Source organism: Alosa sapidissima, chromosome 23 (assembly GCF_018492685.1).
Source record: "Alosa sapidissima isolate fAloSap1 chromosome 23, fAloSap1.pri, whole genome shotgun sequence".
Classification (NCBI taxonomy): Eukaryota; Metazoa; Chordata; class Actinopteri; order Clupeiformes; family Clupeidae; genus Alosa; species Alosa sapidissima.
Genome location: NC_055979.1, coordinates 21,426,164 through 21,445,850, shown reverse-complemented (window position 1 = coordinate 21,445,850; position 19,687 = coordinate 21,426,164). Strand labels below are relative to the sequence as shown.

The window sequence follows — 19,687 nt, the reverse complement described above, 5'->3', positions numbered from 1 at the left end:
GCAGGACAGAGAGGTGGGAGGCAGAGACGGGCTTTTGATTATAAAAGCAAAAAAACTTACATGGCTGTTGAGCAGCGAGCTTCTCTGAGAGGACAACCCTTCAGACTTTTGGAGCGTCTCAATCGCCATTTCAATCTGATAGCAAAGAGCAAAAAAAAGAACAAAAAAAAAAAAAAAAAAAGAGAGAAAGAAAAACCAAATAGCAGGGAGGGGGGGGGGGGGGGGGGAGGGAGAAAGAGAGGGTGAGGGAGAAAGGTAAAATGAAAAAAGAACATAATGACAGAGGGAAGTGTAATAAAAGCTATAGCAGAAGACTGGTAACCAATATCACACACACACACACACACACACACACACACACGTTCACAGGAAACGGCAACTGTGATCAGCAGGAAACAGTAACTGATTCAAGCAGTGGACAGGAAAGCCAGCCACCCCCTAATAAATAAACAAATAAATCAATAAATCAACAAAAAATGCTTAAATGATTTAGAAACAGTAGCAAAGCACAGCGTTTCAACCATCCCATATCGACACACATAGTCAGCATGCCTGAGTTATGTGGAAGTGCCTGGTCCACTTGGCTGACGGTATTCAAAGCATTTTTAAGGACAATATCTGGCTTGCCATATGAAAGTGGAGGGAAAGTGTGTGTGTGTGTGTGTGTGTGTGTGTGTGTGTGTGTGTGTGTGTGTGTGTGTTGGGGGGAGGGGGGGGGGGGGGGGGGGGGGTAGTGTCCTTGAGGAGAAAGGTGGCTTAGGAGTCAAAATACACCATCGCATCACCTCGACAGCAGCACTACCACATCTCACCAGCAGAGGTCAAAGTAGCCTCATCACTGGCTGCCTTCGCTACGGCGCCTCAGACCCCCGCCTTACCCCGGAGGATTTAATGTGATGAAGTCAGTCCTGGCCTCCCCCACAAGACTCTCATTATGATCATCAGTGCGGCAGCAGGAGGAACTTGCCTTTATAGACACGGCAATTTCATTTCGAGTGAGAAAATATCAAGCGCTCATCTCTCGAGATGGAGACAGAGGCAGAGAGAGAGTGTAGGATGACGACAGCCATGGCTGACACCAGGATTGAGGGGGTGGGGTTAACTAAATAGCCAGTTTGACACTAAACAGCTGTAGCGGAAATGTGTCGAGAGGATGGGACACAGCAGTACGGACAGTGTTTTGGCTCTACGAGGACATGTTTACACCTACAAACTGTGACTCTGTGGTGGGCAGAGTATCAGAAAATTGTGAAATATGTCTATATATTAGATAGAGTGGCTTTTAACCCTTAAAGGAGTACCGTCACACTGGTGTGACGGGAATGTTGAGAAATGAACGTTCTAAAGAATATCTGGGTTCATTGAATTCAACATAGAATTTTAGAACCTTCAATTGTTGCGGAACTTAGAACGTTCAAAAACCTACACCTTTAAGGGTTAAAAGTATTCAATACCCCCCCCCCCCCCTTAAAATCATCACCGTTTTCTTGTTTAGAGAAGATATCTACTCATTTTCCCAATCAGTGTTTTCATTGTAAAAAAAAAAAAAAAGAGCTCTCAGAGGTTTCTCTGAAAAAGAACCTCTTTGGTGTTTCAACAGCCTAACTGATTTGATTTGAGACAATACTAGTCTCAGCTTATTGCTATGCAGTGACAACAGAATAGAACATAGATTAGAACTGTTTTCCAGCCACTGCAGAGTTATCATTTGAATCACTTTGCCTCTTTAGTCCTTTCACAACCTACCCTTGGGCTGAGTGACTTTTATATCCAGAAAGAGTTTTTTTTAATTTATTCTACCTTATACTTATTATAAGAAGATAAGACCAAATAAGTGACACCTCTGGACTTTTCCTGAATCCTTTGACAGCTGGAACCCAGAACAACTGCAAATAGCACATTTCAGCTTTAAATACATTTTTTGGAAAACTTGAAAACAAATTATAAATGTTCACAAAGATGATACTGATTGGGAAAACATGTGTATCTTTTGAAATGTGGAAATGGTGATGAATTTCAAAGGGGGTTGAATACTTGCAACCCACTATAAGTAGATATTCAGTTTGTGGTCATTGGGGAGTACTGGTAAAGAAACCAGAAATATTCAACATTTTAGAAACTAGATTAATTGATAAATTGTTGAGAGAGAGAGAGAGAGAGAGAGAGAGAGAGAGAGAGAGAGAGAGAGAGAGAGAGAGAGAGAGAGAGAGAGAGAGAGAAAATGAGAATTCTTTAGGACACCCTCAGACAAACTGTCCCTCCTCCACACATACATACACACACGTACACTCACACATTTGCCTCCCACACAAAAAATAAGCCCAACGGGCAGACACAAGTGCTCACACTCACACTGACCGTGGCCGGCGAGGCCCTGGGCGTCTGCGTGGTGGGGTGCGGGGTAGCGCTGTCCATGGAGTTGCCTCCGCCGATGAGGTAGGCGCCCGAGCTGCTGATGATCTGCCCCCCCGCCAGACCCATGCCCATGCCGCCTGTGCCGCCGTTGTTGTTGTTGGCCATGCCGTGCGACGACAACACCGTAGTCACCTGCGACGAACCCCCCTGCGTGTCGAAGTAGTTCCCCCCGCTGTTCTGGCTGTAGAGCTGAGGCTCCGAGTATGAGTAAGTCCGACTGCAGAGAGAAAGGTCAAAGGTAAAGGTCAAGGTCACACACACACACACACACACACACACACACACACACACACACACACACACACACGTTTCAGGGTGTACAACACAACGTGGACCACCACGACATTACCATACGTTTAGCCACTAGGCTAGCCCCAAGCCATTGCAAGGTAGAAACACAAATAGGGTGATGTAATGTTTTGATAGTGAGCCTATTGGCAGTAAGAGAGGGGGGAAAATGGCCATTTCAATACCTAACTGCTATATCAAATCAAATGTTTTACTACACAACACAAAGCACATTAAAAGCTGTCAGGTTTATAGGAAGCTTTTACAGGCCAATAGAGCAAATCAATATGCTCTTGTTTCTGAAAATGAAACATGTATATCAACTGCTTTGGCAAAGCAATAGTAACACTAAAAGAATGAACAATAAATAGTGATTATATTTATAACCTTCTTTAATATGGGTCACAATCGAGGACTCTACAAAGCTGTGGTATAAATAAACATAAATGTTTAGGATTTCTGAATGTATGTCACTGTCAGCTGAGCATTTGTACTGGCAATAACTTACAGTTTTATATCCAAATTATGCTCATATTTGGACTCTGTGTGGGCGTTCAGATGGTCTATGGTTGTAAAACGGTTAGGGAATACTGTATATAGCAGAGAGATCCAACAAATCTGGGTTTCTGGATGGGGCATATGGAACAGTGGATTTTAACAAGCAATGACTGACTGACTGAGTGGTTATATCAGCGTTTCTCAAACTGTGGGTCGCGGAGACATGCCAGGTGGGGCGCGAACTGACGTGAAAAACAGGAGTTTTTTTTATTTATTTTTTTATCTGTAGCCAGGGCCCAGGTAGCACTCAATGCGGAATGGAAGCACAGTGTTATTCACAGGGAAGTGCTCGTGTCAAGGCAGCTTAGTTAGTCCCGACCTACATGAGATTTTGAACGTTGTTGTGAGAGTGGTGAATTTCATCAAAACCCGGCCCTTAAAAGCGCGTCTATTCTCCGCACTTTGCGAAGAGATGGTAGCTGACCAAATGGCTGTACCGTTTCACAGCGAGGCAAGATGGCTTTCCCGAGGTAAAGTGCTGTCGCGCGTGTTTGAGCTCCGAGTCGCCTCTTCTTGGAGGAAGAGCGCATGTTTGAATCTGCAAGCACGTTCACTAATTAACATTTCTTGACGAAGCTGGCCTATCTTAGCGATATATGTGATATATCTTAGCGATACATTTGGAGGGATACGCGCCTCGATCGCGACAGTATTATGCCTTTGAGATTTCTGAGCGAAATCGCTGAAACGTCTGATTGGGAGCCACTCTTGTGATGCCATGTATTAAACAGTAGGCCTACATCACATCCCTGCAAAGTTTATTTCAAAAATATTTCCCAACCAGCAGTGCTCAGTATGACTGTATTATGGATCCATTTAATGCAGCATGTTGGTATTTCATTGAATATATTGTACAATGCTGTAAAATGGCCTATGCTTCCTAATATGTTGCTGGAAAACAGAAATATGTGTGTTATGTATTTATTTATTATTATATCTGCAGCACCAGCTGATTTTAACTCTGTTGAAGAGGATATATTTAGAACTTGTCATTATTTCAATAAATTTGACAATTTTAAGCTTGACCTACCACTTTCTTAGAGCGATGAGGGACAGGTGGGGCTCGAGAATGCCCCCTTGATCAAAGTGGGGAATGAAAGAAAAAGTTTGAGAACCACTGATCTAGTTTGTTAACTACCACAATCACGAGTTGGTCACACTGTTCCTCTGGCCTGCAGCAGATAGGCGCATCCGAGCAGAAGCTGCAGTAGAAAGTGCCTTTCAGGAGCCCAAGTGTTGACAGGTGTGTCTGCTACTACAAGTCATCACATGAAAATACGTTTAGCTTTGCATATGCATTAAGAGACACAAGGGTGAGTGTGTGTGTGTGTGTGTGTGTGTGTGTGTGTGTGTGTGTGTGTTGAATACAAAGCCCTTGTAAGTGGCACATCTTAATACCAGTGTCTTTAGTCTCCCACAGCACACACACGTACACACACACACACACACACACACACCAGTGTCATTGTGGGGAGATCATTATAGATGTACTTGTGAGTACTTCAGGTCACTGTCAGGTGACTCCTCACATAGAATAAACAAAAGAAACAGTCCAAGAAAAACATATTTTTGTGACACCAGTCAAGTCAGACAGACAGACAAAGAGGGAGAGAGAGGAAAGGACAGACAGAGAGGGAGAGAGAGGGATGGACAGACAGAGAGGGAGAGAGAGGAAAGGAGGAGGTACTCACATGGTTCCATTGGAGTAGACACCGTTGTTCTCCTCAACATACTGAACTTGTGCAGGATACACATGCTGCACCTGCTGAACAGTCTGAGCCTGTACAGATCAGAGACAGGGCAAACATTACTCTCTCTCTCTCACACACACACACAAATGCAAACATACACACAGAACACACACACACACAAATTAAGTCACAACAAACATTAGTGATGGACTAACACGCCATGTACGTACACACACAATAATAGCACACATTAATAACACACATAACAGCAGTGACACATTAACACTCTCTCTCTCTCCCTCACACACACACCTGCTGCTGGACGGGCACCTGAGAGACCCCTTGCTGTGCGGAAACGGCCGGCTGCACGCTGGTCTGGAGGGGCACCGTGGACGAGTCAGCGCCGGCCTCGGGCGTTTGCATGGCGCCTGCACACACACACACACACACTTTGTGAGATACAGGAGAACGGGTTTTCATTTTTCTCAAATAGGACAGTAGGACATTAATACGAAACAAGTGAGAGAGATGGGGCGGGACCATGGGTTGAATTCAAACCCGTGGACATGGATATGAATGATGCAGCACGCCCGGTGGGGTTTACGTCTGCTTACAAGTCAAGTCACGTCAGTTTTATTTGTATAGCGCATTTAACGTGCACAGAGTGCAACCCAAAGCGCTCCACATATAGGCTAAGACATCGTCATTGACACATAGACTAACAAAGACAATAGCGGACGGAGCGGCGTAGTTGCCAGCGTACCCGTGACACCAATACATACAAGACAGACAACAAACAAATTAATAAATAAAATAAATAAAAAATAAAAATAGAATTAGTCCAATTTCCAACCGGCTGAAAATGTCCAAGGGCAATGATAACTCGCGTGAAACTGCGCACAGCTGTGTCTCCACAACCGATGCAACGGCAACAAAGTTCTTTACACTCACTGGCAGTCTGGAGACAACGAGAACGCCAGGCCCTGCTAGTCTGGAGATCACTGGAAGCACACCAGTCCGAAAGTCGTGGGCGATCCCGTAGATCAGCAACTCGGTGGACTTATAACAGCGACAGTTTGTTGGTCCGTAATGCAGAGTTTTTCAACGTTAACGTTAAAGTTAGTGTGCTCAATCCAGACTCCATGCAGTTAGCATGGCAGCTCACAGGTCAGAAACAGCTCGGCGGCCTCGGCAGATCTTTCGCAGAGTAGCTCCAGCTACTGTCCCGAGAAATCCCCTCGACCAGACAGCGAAGTGCAGCACCGGCTCACAGATGGATGGGAAGGATGTAAGAGGCCCAGGGCAAAAGCTAGCCATAGCAAGCTCCCAATGGACAGACGTTAACAACATCGGCCGACTTGAAAGCAGTAAAAAGGACTAAGAGAATAACACGGAAACTATCAAAAATAACGTTACAGAAGAAGGACCACACACACACACACACACACAGAAGAAGGACCACACACACACAGAGGAAGGACACACACACAGAAGAAGGACCCCACACACACACACACACACACACACACACACACACACACACACACACACACACAAGTATAAGACCGGCGGTTCGGCGGACGTTAAACGGTGGGGCCGTATATCTGAATGACATAAACAGTCATATGGAAGTCCAAACTTAGCCGGTTGTTCTACTGCTCCACCCCTAGTATTTCCTCCGGACATTATGTAAATGTGCTGTGTCTGAACGAAGCATAGAACATGCGGTTAAAATTCACACCTAGTGAGAGGGCGTGTCGGTGACATTTCTTTCGTGCATCCATGTGGTTAGATCTGACTTAAATGCCAGTGTTATGATAGAGTGGCATAGTGCTGTCCAGGAAATCTCCGACCTGGAAAGATGCAGACATCACGGAGCTACTGTCCATGAGGGCAGACAACATTTTGATAGAACACATGAAGAGAACGGCAAGAGACACGTTGATGTAGCCTACAACTGCATCGCTAGGCCAAAGGAATTCAAAAGACCAAATCATTATAAGCAGAAGGCGCTGAAAAGGCAGCAGCCTTAATATGCCTAGAGAAAATGAAAACGAAGAAAACCCAACTTTGTTCCAAGATCCTTACGTAAATGCAAGACACATGGGGAGAGGATGCTTTTGGAAAAATAAACCATGAAAAACGAACCACTTCACTGTTCAATGTTAGTATTTTGTTTGTTGCTTAAAAACATTGTATATGATGGCCTTGAAGTCTTGAGTTAGCCTACTTAATTGGCTGATACCATAAAGTTTGTGTATGCTCTCTCCAACGCAAACCAGATTTGGGGTTCCATAGTCAAGTAATTCTGCTACATAACGTTGAAAACAGATAAATGTGTTTATTCGAAGCACACATACAAATACTGTAGGTCAATTTCAAGTGCGCCCTTACGTGACTACTTCAAGTATTAGCCTACGCACAATAGATTTTTCTTCTTTAGCCTACATAATGCATACACTTTGTAAACAAACAGCAGTTGTGACAGCGGCCGCATATATTCTGCGTTATCTCGCCTCTTGTGAACTCTACAAGCCCCCACCCCTCACTCGACAACCACACGGAGATTCTGTAATGTGCGTGTATGTCGTTCACACATAAGTCCGTATAAGGTCAGTATAAGGTCCGCAGGTTAGCATCATATCTGAATCATCCGAAGGGTAGGACCAGAGCCCGTCTACGGAGAGCCTCCCCACTCTCTATTAATCCCATACAAACCGAATTTGGCTGCAGTTCACCAGAGTTCACCTAGATGGCGATCGCGGGCGAGTCCAAAATACATGGGGGTCCTATGGAGCGACATGGCTACATTTATTATTTTCACCTATTTAACAACTGAAACCCTCAGATTTTATTTTATTTTTCGCAAAATGGATATGGATTATCAATCAAAAGTGAAATAATCCGGGAGTCATGTCCTTTCGTTTTCTTACAGGTTGGGTCGTTGATGCCCATAACACGCTAGCATTGATGCTATGCTATGCTATGATCATGCTAATGAATGACGTCATTGACACGTTTGAAAGGCTTTTTAGAACAATTAAGTGACTTTAAAAACTATAATACTCAACCAAGTGTATCGTCTTTGTCTCCCCTTTCGAATACAATATTCAAATTACTTGAAAAAAAATTATATCCCGAGAAAAGTGGATTTTGAGGGGTACAGCTCCATAGACCTCCATTCATTCTGGACTCGCCCGCGAGCGCCCCTAGATGCAGTACCACACCGGAAGAGTTCCGAGAGTGAAGGTTCTCCCCTTATTAGACATTCTCTGGTAGGACCTAGGGCTGGGACAACGCGTCGACGTAATCGATGACGTCGACGCAAAAAATACGTCGACGAAAAATATGCACGTCAATTCGTCAGACCCAAAACACCCGCCAGAGTGTAGTAGCAACACAAGTGGGTAAATAGCAAGCATATAACGCGTGCCGCCAAATATTTTTAATTTTACACCTTCAGTGTTTCCCATACGTTGACTAATCTCTGGAGGGGTACCACGAAATCAAAACCGGCCGTCACACATTGATGTTCTATGTTGTACTATTTAAATTAAATAGGAGATAAAATCCTTTCATTGAGCTGCGTGTTTTACGCACACAGCCTTTCCTTGCCCCGTCCACTCTTTCTCATAACGAGCCCACTGCCCCTCCTCTGCATGTGCATTTAACAAAATGTTCATTCACGATTGTTGAAGGATTGTTGTTGCCACATAGAAACATTGCATAGAACATGGCTGGCTAAATTGCTATAAAATCCGCTTAGCATCGTGACCATGCTGTACAAATTTGTTCAAAACTGCTGCATTAAAGTTAACTCTGCTAAGGTCTTATCACAACATAGTACATTGAGGAGACTAAACTAAGTTATGCAATCAAGCAGTATCTCAAAGCTAACGTTAGAGTACTGTTTGGATGTCGAGTTTAGCATGCTTACTTACAGCTGCTTGTCAATTTCGTTACTCATGCAGGGCTTTTTCCTTAAAGACTTAAAGACTTAAAAGTGATTGTCCCAAGGAGAAACTGTACGAAACGTTATATGAACTAACTAGGCTATGTGAATTGCATCCACACACATCAGCAGCCTTTTAACTCTGTTGTTAGTGTTACAATTGCAAGGGTTTCCTCACGAACTATTAAAGTGACAGGCACTCAGTTACTACTGAACTTTGTTGAATGCTACCTCTGACTAAGAATGCATTACTTTGCACTTGTATAGTCTTTTACTTTAAAAAAATTAAGAGCAAGAAACATATATTGCAATGTTAAGGAATTCATGTTTTTCCATTCAGATATGTAAATCAACATGCATAAATTGCTATTAGTCAATTAATGGGGAGATAATCGATAATCGAATCGAAATCGACTGGATTGAAACAATGAATCGTTAGATTAATCGATGCATCAAAAAATAATCGCTAGATTAATCGTTTAAAAAAATAATTGTTTATCCCAGCCCTAGTAGGACCTCTGTTTGACAAACCTCCGCATATACTCCGGAGGTTATATCTGAAAGCCCTTACACACACACACAGCTGTCTGTGTGCTTTCTGTGTGATAAAGGTGACTTATGATTACGGGGGAAGTCACTGATAGGACTCCTTATCTCCTTCTGTCCATCTGCTGCACCACAGAGAGGACTCAGCACACCTGGCACAGGTAGAACTCATGAACACACACACACACACCTTACACATCACACCAGCAACCCTAGGATTAGAAACACCACACACCCACCAACACACTTACAACTGTGCATCTCAAGCACACATACGCACATGCACGCTCACACACATCACACTAACAGCTTTTACATCACACACCAGCAACCCTTGAATTAGAAACACCACACCCACCACTGCATAGACTACTGTACATATCACACACACACACACACGCATTTTCTGCACTTTCGCACCCACCTCGAGTGCTGACACATCTTCTGCAATACATACACAGATCGTAATCGTTTAGATTAGAGTACGTCATCCATCTGACCCACAGCTACACAAACCCCTTCATGATACGCTGTGGCTCTGCCATCTCAAGTATAGTATAAGTATAAGTATATATACTCTTTTTATCCCGTGAGGGAAATTTGGTCTCTGCATTTATCCCAATCCGTGAATTAGGAAAACACACCTAGCACACAGTGAACACACAGTGAGGTGAAGCACACACTAATCCCGGTGCAGTGAGCTGCCTGCAACAACAGCGGCGCTCGGGGAGCAGTAAGGGGTTAGGTGCCTTGCTCAAGGGCACTTCAGCCGTGCCTACTGGTCGGATCTCAAGCACTATCCTCGCCTATATCACAGTCACCACTGTTGTCTTCGTAAGCCATTGCCATTTCGACCTTATAACAGTACACAACACGTTTATCTTAAAGCAGGAGCATGTCCTTCCGAACACCAGCCCGCATCTAAATTTGGTTCTTGCCATTTGTGAAGATTAACATCGCTTCTGGAGCAGCCTCACAACAACTTAAAAGGCATTCACTCCCTCACCTGACCTCTCCTCCAGAGTTTGTCTTTAACAATGTGAAAGTAATTAAAATCCTATTTTATCTTGTCCCCTCAGCCTTCGCTGCTGTTGAACTACATTGCTCCTGTTTGCGGAGGGGGAGGGGGGAATACACTAAATTGAGTCTAATTATCTAGTCTTATTACACGGCTCTTCACAAGGCAAGTAGAACGTTCCATTGACTTGAATGGGATTTCCCAAAGTTCTAGCGGTCATTATTTTTTGGGAAATGACCTCTGAAAAAAATTATGACCGCTGTCAAAGGCAACGGAGTTTGTGCTTATAATTCAGGTATTTCATATCCCTACGCAAGGACTGGAACTTTATTCAAAAGTGAAAGCAGACGGTTGATCAGCTGTGTTCTAAAGAATGTTTGATTCAAGTTCAGCGTGTTGTTGCAAACTATTTCAGCAAATGCCACGATGAACGGTAACAAATAGGCTAGGCTATATAGGCTAAATTCATATTGTGGGGAGTATTATTTCGTTTTGGCAAGTAGCCGTGTAATAAGCGGGATAATGTATAGAACGCCGGTCATTATTGGGAAAATAAGTCCCTTCAGGGCGGAACAATACCCCTCCGCTGCGCGTCGGGGTCCAGTTCGCCCTGTCGGGACTTATTTTCCCAATAATGACCGGCGTTCTATACATTATCCCTTACATAGAGAAGATTGTTTGGTTTAAATCTGTGTTTTATTAGAAGCTCAACCAGATTTTCAGAATCCTACACATGCAATACTCATGTAGCTTTATCTGCAGTCTAAATACTCTCTCAGAGGGATAAAAATAAATAAAAAACACCCGAGATGAAGGCTGGCTCATGCTTGCACAGATTAACACTGTGAGCAACCTATAAAGAGCTTTACAATATAAGTAATCAATACAACATTCAAATGGTGCAGTACAATAGATCAGTACATCAGGTGACACAGTAGATCACTTAGATTCCACACTATAGAACCTAACATCTGCAGTGTTTCCCATACATTGAGTTATTTGTGGCGGCCCACCACAATATCAACATTGACCACCACACAATGATTTTCCAGGTTGTACTAAATTGTTCTTAAATCTGGTTAGCATCATAACCACGCTGCACTAATTTGTTAAAAACTGTTGCATTCAAGTTAATTCTGCAAACCTACCACCACAAATAGACTTCAATTCTGTGGGAAACACTGGTCTGTGTGCTGTAGGAGAGTCTATAAGGAGGAAAAACAACATCGGTGCACTCAAAAGCTATTCTATGCTAAACCCATCAATGTGTTAGTCTGCAAAATAGCAAAGGACGGCACAATCAATAGCCTAGGCATGGGCTACACTCAGGAGGTACTTCATAGACATGAACACCTGACACCTGTAGCAGTGACTGTGTTTGTGCGTGTGTACGTGCGGCTATGTTAATGCATATCCCAGCCTCACTGTTTTCCAGTACATTACACATACTGAACAAGCTTCACAGCGCCCACTTCGGTGGGTTGCATAAAACGCAACACGGCTCTCTAAGTGTTTTTCGGTTATGGCGAGGGATTGAAATAAACCTAATGCCAAAATGCATACTAAGCGCAAAGCAATAAAAGCCTTCATTATTATTTAATGTCATTAGAAATCCTGTCATTAGAAAACCATTAAGCCCCTATCTAATGAAATGACATTTCACCAAAAATATTTGCCATTTACACCCGTGCCACCCATATATTGGGCTAGTAAAAAAAAAAAACCCCACACACACTCGAATGCAACTGCAATGAATTTTAACATCGACGTTAGCCACTGAAATGGCATAAGGTAGCCTGTTTATTTACACATCTTCTAACCAAAAATAATGATATATTTTTTGATGGCACATGTGCTCAATAGGCCCAGTCCTCTAATTACTGACAATTCCCTTCCTTGGGCAAAGGAGGAAGTGTTAATCTGTTTTTATGAGGCAGTCCTGGATGTGGCCGTTACCAATCTTGTTTTTTTTCCAGCTAAATCCTTGCTCAAAATCCTGCCTGCCCCGATGCCCATCCTCCCACAGGGAACTGTGGAGAACGCGCTGCCCAGCTCTTAACCTGTGTGCTGTTCCAGAGAGGGCTGCCCGCTCTGTCTACAAGACCACACACACCCCAAATACACACACACACACACACACACAACCATAAAACCTGTTAATAATTAATCACTTAGAATCCTGCCTCCCAACTTCATGCAGCTTCATGTCCATATTGGCCCCAATTAGCTGGCTGGGTCTCGAGTTCACCACACGTGTTTGCCTGCCTCAATTCACCTGCCGGTTCTTTCCCACCCTCGCCACTGGCCCCTCAATCTCCCCTGGACGAGGCACACCACACGTGGGTGTTCCCCGCACAGCACTCGGCACTGACCCAAGGCACACGTCTGTGTGAAACCCACCGCCTTTGTGTAGCGCTCAAGGTGCATGGAACACTTAGGATGCAGAGGAAGACACCGAGGGCCGAGGTAAAAGCTCTGGCACACGTAATGCTTTTAACAAACCTCATTATTACTACAGCTTGCTGCACCATAGCTCTGAGAAGATTCGAATGACACAGAACTCTCCGGATGACTCCAACCCCTCCACCCCCTTCCCCTCATCACTATTTCTATGACCAGGTCCCTGCAGGCTAATTAAACCTGTGGCTCTCCGTGGAGATGGTGCCACTGGCTCCCCCTCATCTACCTGAGGACTACAGGTGTTGTTTGTTCTGGTGATCTCAACATCCCCTGATCCTTCCCCTAGTCTGAATGTCTTGATAACACAGCATGGCCGGAGCATGCTGGAGAGGTGTCGACATAGCCAACAAAACACACACAGTGCTTGGCTACTTTTAACTTTCAGACTTAAAACTGACCAGAGAGACCAACCTCATTTTATATTAGCACACTTCAAATCATAACATGTAAAAGGTCCAGAATTTAGACATGAGAGTAGCACGGAGGTGAAGTGTCTTCTGCCAAAATCTCCTCCACACTATCCTCGCCTGCTCTTTAATGTGTTTTTTCTTCTTCTTATGGTGAAACGTATAAAGGAGATTATGAAAAAGTGTCTAGGGAAACAAACTGGACAAGATAAACATACATAATTACATTTATTCAGGATATGATGCATGCAAATCCGGCCAATAAATAAAAATAGAGCAAACAAGATTAGTTAAAAGGCCCTAGAGTACATCATCACTGTTTGCTGCACATAACATCAATAGAAACTGCAGGGGGGATGGAGAGAGAGAGAGAGAGAAATAAAGAAAAAGAAAGAAAGAGAGGGAGAGAGAGAGAGAGAGAGAGAGAGTGTGTTTTGGTGTGTGTGGCTGTGGGGTGGGGGGGGACTGTATAAACAAACCTGTCTGCCTCCCTCAGCTCTGGAAACCCCCATACCCCCCCCCCCCCCCCCCCCAACACACACACACACACAAACTCCCTGCCTCCCCTCACCTTGGTTCTCTTTATGTGCTCCCATGAGGCCCACTTAAGCCCTGTGCTCCCTGGCACTCCTGTGGCCTCAAGGACACACACACACACACGTAACCAGAGCAAAGCCCCTGTGCCTGTCCTGACTGACCGCAATCCTAGCCAAGGGAGGAAGTCAAATTTCTTTCAAATGTTTTGGATGTTATGAAAGACATCTACACAAGTGCAACAAAGCACAAAGTATGTTAATATAGGCTTAAACATGAACCAAACTTCAACCTGTGTCAGACTACCTTCTTGGAAAACCATTGTCTCTATTGAAGCCATCACCGTACCACCACCACCCCTCCCCCAATTATAATTTCCTCTTTCATAAGTGTGCACCACCCTGTCATTCTAATCGATGGCGGTCAATTCGCTCGATCACAAAACCACCAAGCAGGGGCCAGTTCAAACTAGTATAAGTATATATTCCAGATGTTATGAAAGCATTCTAATCGATGGCAGTCAATTCGCTCGATCACAAAACCACCAAGCAGGGGCCAGTTCAAACTAGCGAGCACCGTTGCATTTGAAACGGTGGCAGGCGGTGAAAATGACCCCTCAAATGAATAATTGAATCAACTGGCCCTCCCTCTAAGTGATTGGAGAGGGAACGGGATCCACGGGACAGGTGGCCTGGCCCTGCGTCTGTGGCGCACCTGACTTCAGATGAGTGGGTAACGTGAGCTGATAACTAGTGCCCTGCAAATCCTTGCCATCCTCATACTGTGGGGTGGGGTGGGGAAAGGGATGGGGAGGGGGGCATAGACAGGGCTCCAGCTGGACTCAGCAGGACTGAGGTGGGAGGAGAGAAATAGGGAAAACGAGAACGAGAGGGAAGACGCAAACGAGAGTGCACAACAGATGGCTGGGAGGGAGGCATTTTGTCCTGTGGCAGTTTTGTCTTGTTTTCAGCTTTCACTGTGCTAGCGAGCCTGAGTGACAACTCGCACCACCTCACACATCACTTCCCAAAGGTGCCTGGCAAGGTGCATACTGCAGTCATGAGACGGTGACAGAAACTCTTCATCAGAAACCTTGACATTTGTGTGCATTACAGGGGATGCAACAATAAAATTATATGCACTATGACACTATGTTTTGGTAAAACTGTGCTCTTCAGACTGATAAAATAAATTATGGATGGCAATTAATTGAGACCACACTACATCTGGCAACATCACATTTCATTTTGGGATGGGTGCTTTCACCTCCTGTCACCATATATGAATATGTTAAGGTTCTTGATGAGTGGGGAAAGGCAGGCTGATGTTGGATGCTGGTAATCTTAAATACATTACAGCTAGAAGTATAAACTTTACTTGGTTCCTGTACACTAAATAATTATTTGTTGATTCACAAGTGTTTCAATTTCAAATTTAGACCATTTGAAATGGTATATGTGTTGCATGTCATTGTGTGGTCATTAACAGACCATTTGACCTGAAATTATATGGATTTTTCCCTCCATCAAGGTTGGAGATGTGGATGTACACAGGTACTTTTTGTTGCCATGGTAACACGAATGCACATTGCCATTCTTGGTTTGGCTGTATTATTTTGCAGCCACGTGCAATCCACCTGCAGATCGGAATGAGTTACTTCCATCTACCATTGCTACAATGACATTGGTTTGATTCTGTACCAATTATTAAGAACAAAAAAAAAAAAAAAATAGTAGTATAGTATAGTAGTATATATACTTTTTTTGATCCCGTGAGGGAAATTTGGTCTCTGCATTTAACCCAATCGGTGAATTAGTGAAACACAAACAGCACACACTCATCCCGGCGCAGTGAGCTGCCTGCTACAACGGCGGCGCTCGGGGAGCAGTGAGGGGTTAGGTGCCTTGCTCAAGGGCACTTCAGCCGCGGCCCACTGGTCAGGGCTCGAACCGGCAACCCTCCGGTTACAAGTCCAGAGTGCTAACCAGTGGGCCACGGCTGCCCTTAAAATCACCTGCCTAGCACATAATTAATTAGATGACCAACTCTCCTCCCTCATCCATGTAAGCACCTGAGCCCCTCCCTCTCCTGAACATACAACACACCTGTTCCCATCCCTTAATGAAGACAACAGGGGCTCTGGGACCAGGGAAATACACCCAGTGGAGCAAAGACTTAGGAAAAAAGAGGATAAGAAAAGAGGAAAGAATGCTGATGCAACAACACCCAGAAACATGCTGAAGATGTCTTACAGGTCAAAACAAATAAATTGTCTTTTACTTTTGTTCTATTTCAGTAGATGGTTTAGAGGAATTCCACATTATGGGCTCCAAAATCTTAACCTGTAAATATCATACAGAGTTGGTAAACCTTGCGTTTTTACAAAACTACAAACACGTCCTTCTACATATTTTAGATATCAAGATGCTCGCAATAAAGTCTCAGGAAACGAATTATGTTAAGAGGTCTCTCGAATAGTGTACCATTGCAACAGGTCCACAAAAAAGAAACTTGCTACTGTGATACTTGCAGCAGGTGTTGCTGACGTTTAATAGCTTAGCACGCTGCGGACAATTGATGGAGAATCAGCCTTGACTAAGGCTAGGCCCGAAACTCGTGAGAACGCTTATTCAATCTACCGAAACGACATTTGGTGCATCGCTATACATATGTCTGCTTTAACGTAACTAACTGAGGTTAATACATTTTCCAACTTGGCTAACGTTAGCAATTACGTTGCGCTGACATGATAAATGTATGAACTGCCTACTCAACTCCAGAATACACATTGGAAAAAGGGGAATGAGGTACTATTCAGCTATACGTTTCTTACCTTATCAACTACAAAGTGATGCTGTGCCAAAACAATGCATCCAATTTGACTAGGTAATGTTAGCTAACGTTACTTTTACAGGGAAAATCAGGCTACTTAGCTTAAGCACCAACTGATTTACTTATTTCTACTAACGTTATCCAAAATGAATAACGAAACTGCGAGGCAGTTCAGACAAGCTGTAGATGAACTACTTTACAATGTCGCGTTATGTTAACATTTGAAGATTGCTAGTAACACTTGAGATTCGCCTGTTCTGTCTGTTGCAGCTAGCGGTAGCCAACTTGCTACTCGCGCACGACCACAAATTACACAAAAGGAGAAGCCAATTTAGCTAGCTAGCCACAGCTAACCTGGTCGGCCAGCTAGAAAGACCGAACCGCAACGAATTTCTAGCTTGTTAGCTACCTGGCAAGTGAACCCAAAAAATACTAACTGGTGGGTGTTGCAAAACAGAACTCTCTATACTTCAGCAAGCGGAGCACACTTTAGTTGACAGACGCTGATCTACCAACTCTTCAAAGTTGACTGACTCATTAAAAACAAACCATACGCATAACAGAAAGCACCACAAAAAAGATGAACCAGATGTAACAGTTTTGAGGCTGGCTGGCTTCCACGGCTATTTGCTTTAGCTAGCTATCATAGCGAACTACCTAGCTAACTGTTAGCTTTTTTACAAGCATAACATTGCACCTGCCCACTTGCACGATACCGTTGTTAGACTGCTGAAAGGTACATATACTGATCAATAGACAAACGGAACTTCCCCAACCCGTATAGGATACCAGCTGGCCAAATAACGTTAGTTACATACTCGCCGCTGGTCTGCTGGCAGCCCTGTAGTCTGTCTCTTAGCTAGGCTAGTTCTTTTATGGGCTAACATCAGATAATGTTAATGTAGCTAGCCGTGTAGGCTAATATAAAAACAGGAAAAACTAGAAAACTCACACGGGTCAACATTAAAAGGGCTCATATTCTCAACAACAATTTAGCTACTCCATCTGTTGTTTGAATAAATCTCAGCAATGTTCGTAACATAAGTAACAAGTGTAAATATAAAACGTTTACTACATCAGTGTTGGTTGACATGCACCGCTGGCTAGCAATTGCCAAGCAATGAATGAAATTAATGTAGCTAGCTAGTGATGGTAGGCTAGCTCGCTGCCCCCAGTAAAACATCCACAAAAGAACACGATTTTTGAACTTCACTCTACATTAACGACATAAAAAAGGAGTGGTTTGACATCAAATTGTTTCAATGTGCAAAATGTAGTAGATCTAGCATATTCACCTGTACCGTAGACTAACGTGTTGATGAGGATGAGGATGGTGGAGGTGGTAATGATGGAGCGAGAGGTTGTTGTTGTTGATGGGTTACAGTCGCCAGGACTACGGTGACTATGGCGCTGAATCACAGGGCAACAGTTGCTATAAAACTCCTCTTAGCGCAACCTACCTTGGGTGTCAGGAAAAGGCGGAGACATGTCGGTGGACAACAGACATTGGTTAGGCAGTGAATTTGGGGAGGAGATTAAAAATGTAAATTGGGCTACAATTTTCAGTCATATTGAAAATTGGACCACTGTTAGCAAGCTAATAGGTATTACGAATCTCTTAAGTAAATATTTCCCTGGCTTCGTAGAGACATCTGTATTTTCTCTTACACATATTGGTCACTTGGGATTTTGGCCTAAAAGCCAAAATCATTAGTAGCCTACAGTTGTGTAGAAGGAGGAAACTAGCCTTTCTTGCTGCCTGCAGCAGCATGAGAGCTGTGACTAGCTTGCGGAAAAAGCTGTAATTGATCGGAAACGATGGGCGGGACTTCCTTCTGATTATCGCTCCCATGATAAAGGTTGGTGGCGATGGCAGAGAAAGGGAAGCGATTCCTTTCCCCTTCTTTTGCGATTCGTGTAGTCTGTTGTCGAACACCTCCATCAATATTGCCCTGAGCCGTTTCTACATGTGATTTGCAAGGATTCCGGAGCGTGAACCAAAGGAGGATTACGATCCAAAAAATGATGTATACAAGCTGCAATTCAGAATAAACTGACGTTAATAATCTTATGAAAAAAAAATAATATTCAAAACTATAAGCCTAAAGCATATTGGCGCAGCTCATCGGCCTAAATGCCCAAACTCGTTAAACCATACTACTTAGTTTATTAAATGCAAGATGACCATTCTTATTAATGGGCCATCAAATAGGCTACAAAGACATTATAATCCCATATTGTAGTCTTAATCTTCATAGTCCCCACAGACAGACGGACACACACGCACGCACACACACACGAAATCAGTGTCATCACTCAAAATGAAATCAGTGTCATGAGTCAAAGCATAGACCTAAGGCATCTTAGCCCAGCAGGGAAATACTGAACAGAGGCTTGTCATGAGAGGTTATTCATGACCTAGGCTATGCCTTAACAGAGCTTGCTTAAATGTATTGTGTGGTATTCCGTCATCAAATTCTAAAGCTTGCAGTTAACACTGTTCCCGCCTTCCAACATGTTGCTGAGATGACACCCTCAGAGTGTATGCTGATGATGCTTGTGATGTCTCAATGGATGAATGAATGAGTCTACCGACGAGAGGGACCTGTACCACTGACACACTGGCCCATTCATTGTAAACACATGGGTTCAGGTTGTCATGTAGCCTACCTGTGCTTCCATGTCAATCTATTACACCACCAAGACCAGTATACTCCCTCAGAGTCATCAGTAAAAAACACACAGAACATTAGGGATACATTAGGGATCGAATGCCTGACGGTATTCTAATGCAGATTAAATCAGGCCAATATTGGCAATGCCAATAGCCTACTAAACACACACACAAAATAAACGCAAATAATATATATAAATATAAATATACAGGAAATATAATATAATGTATATAATATGTAGGAAATATAAGTATTCTGTATGGGGAAGCAATTTTTATTTTTATTTTTTCAAATAAAGAACCTCATAGGAT

The 19,687-nt window shown here is 43.6% G+C and overlaps 2 protein-coding genes across 6 annotated transcripts in view; one reads left to right on the top strand and one right to left on the bottom strand.

Moving 5' to 3' along the window:
• Window positions 1-685, top strand: part of smad4a (SMAD family member 4a) — a 38,576-nt gene extending 37,891 nt beyond the window's left edge. The window contains exon 13 of the transcript XR_006026694.1: window positions 649-685. The gene's annotated coding sequence lies outside the window, so the exon portion shown is untranslated. The remainder of the gene's footprint in view (window positions 1-648) is intronic.
• Window positions 1-18,314, bottom strand: part of rfx3 (regulatory factor X, 3 (influences HLA class II expression)) — a 35,729-nt gene extending 17,415 nt beyond the window's left edge. The window contains exons 1-5 of one of the 5 annotated variants that reach the window (XM_042079864.1): window positions 17,997-18,313; window positions 5,265-5,380; window positions 4,953-5,041; window positions 2,353-2,632; window positions 61-135 (exon numbers count right to left, since the gene is read on the bottom strand). In XM_042079864.1, the coding sequence (XP_041935798.1) occupies window positions 61-135; window positions 2,353-2,632; window positions 4,953-5,041; window positions 5,265-5,375 (555 nt within the window). In that variant the 5' untranslated portion in view covers window positions 5,376-5,380; window positions 17,997-18,313. Of the gene's footprint in view, window positions 1-60; window positions 136-2,352; window positions 2,633-4,952; window positions 5,042-5,264; window positions 5,381-5,903; window positions 5,929-17,996 lie in introns of those variants that run through there. The other 4 variants (XM_042079866.1, XM_042079865.1, XM_042079867.1 and 1 more) reach the window with 4 other exon arrangements.
• Window positions 18,315-19,687: the final 1,373 nt, after the last annotated feature.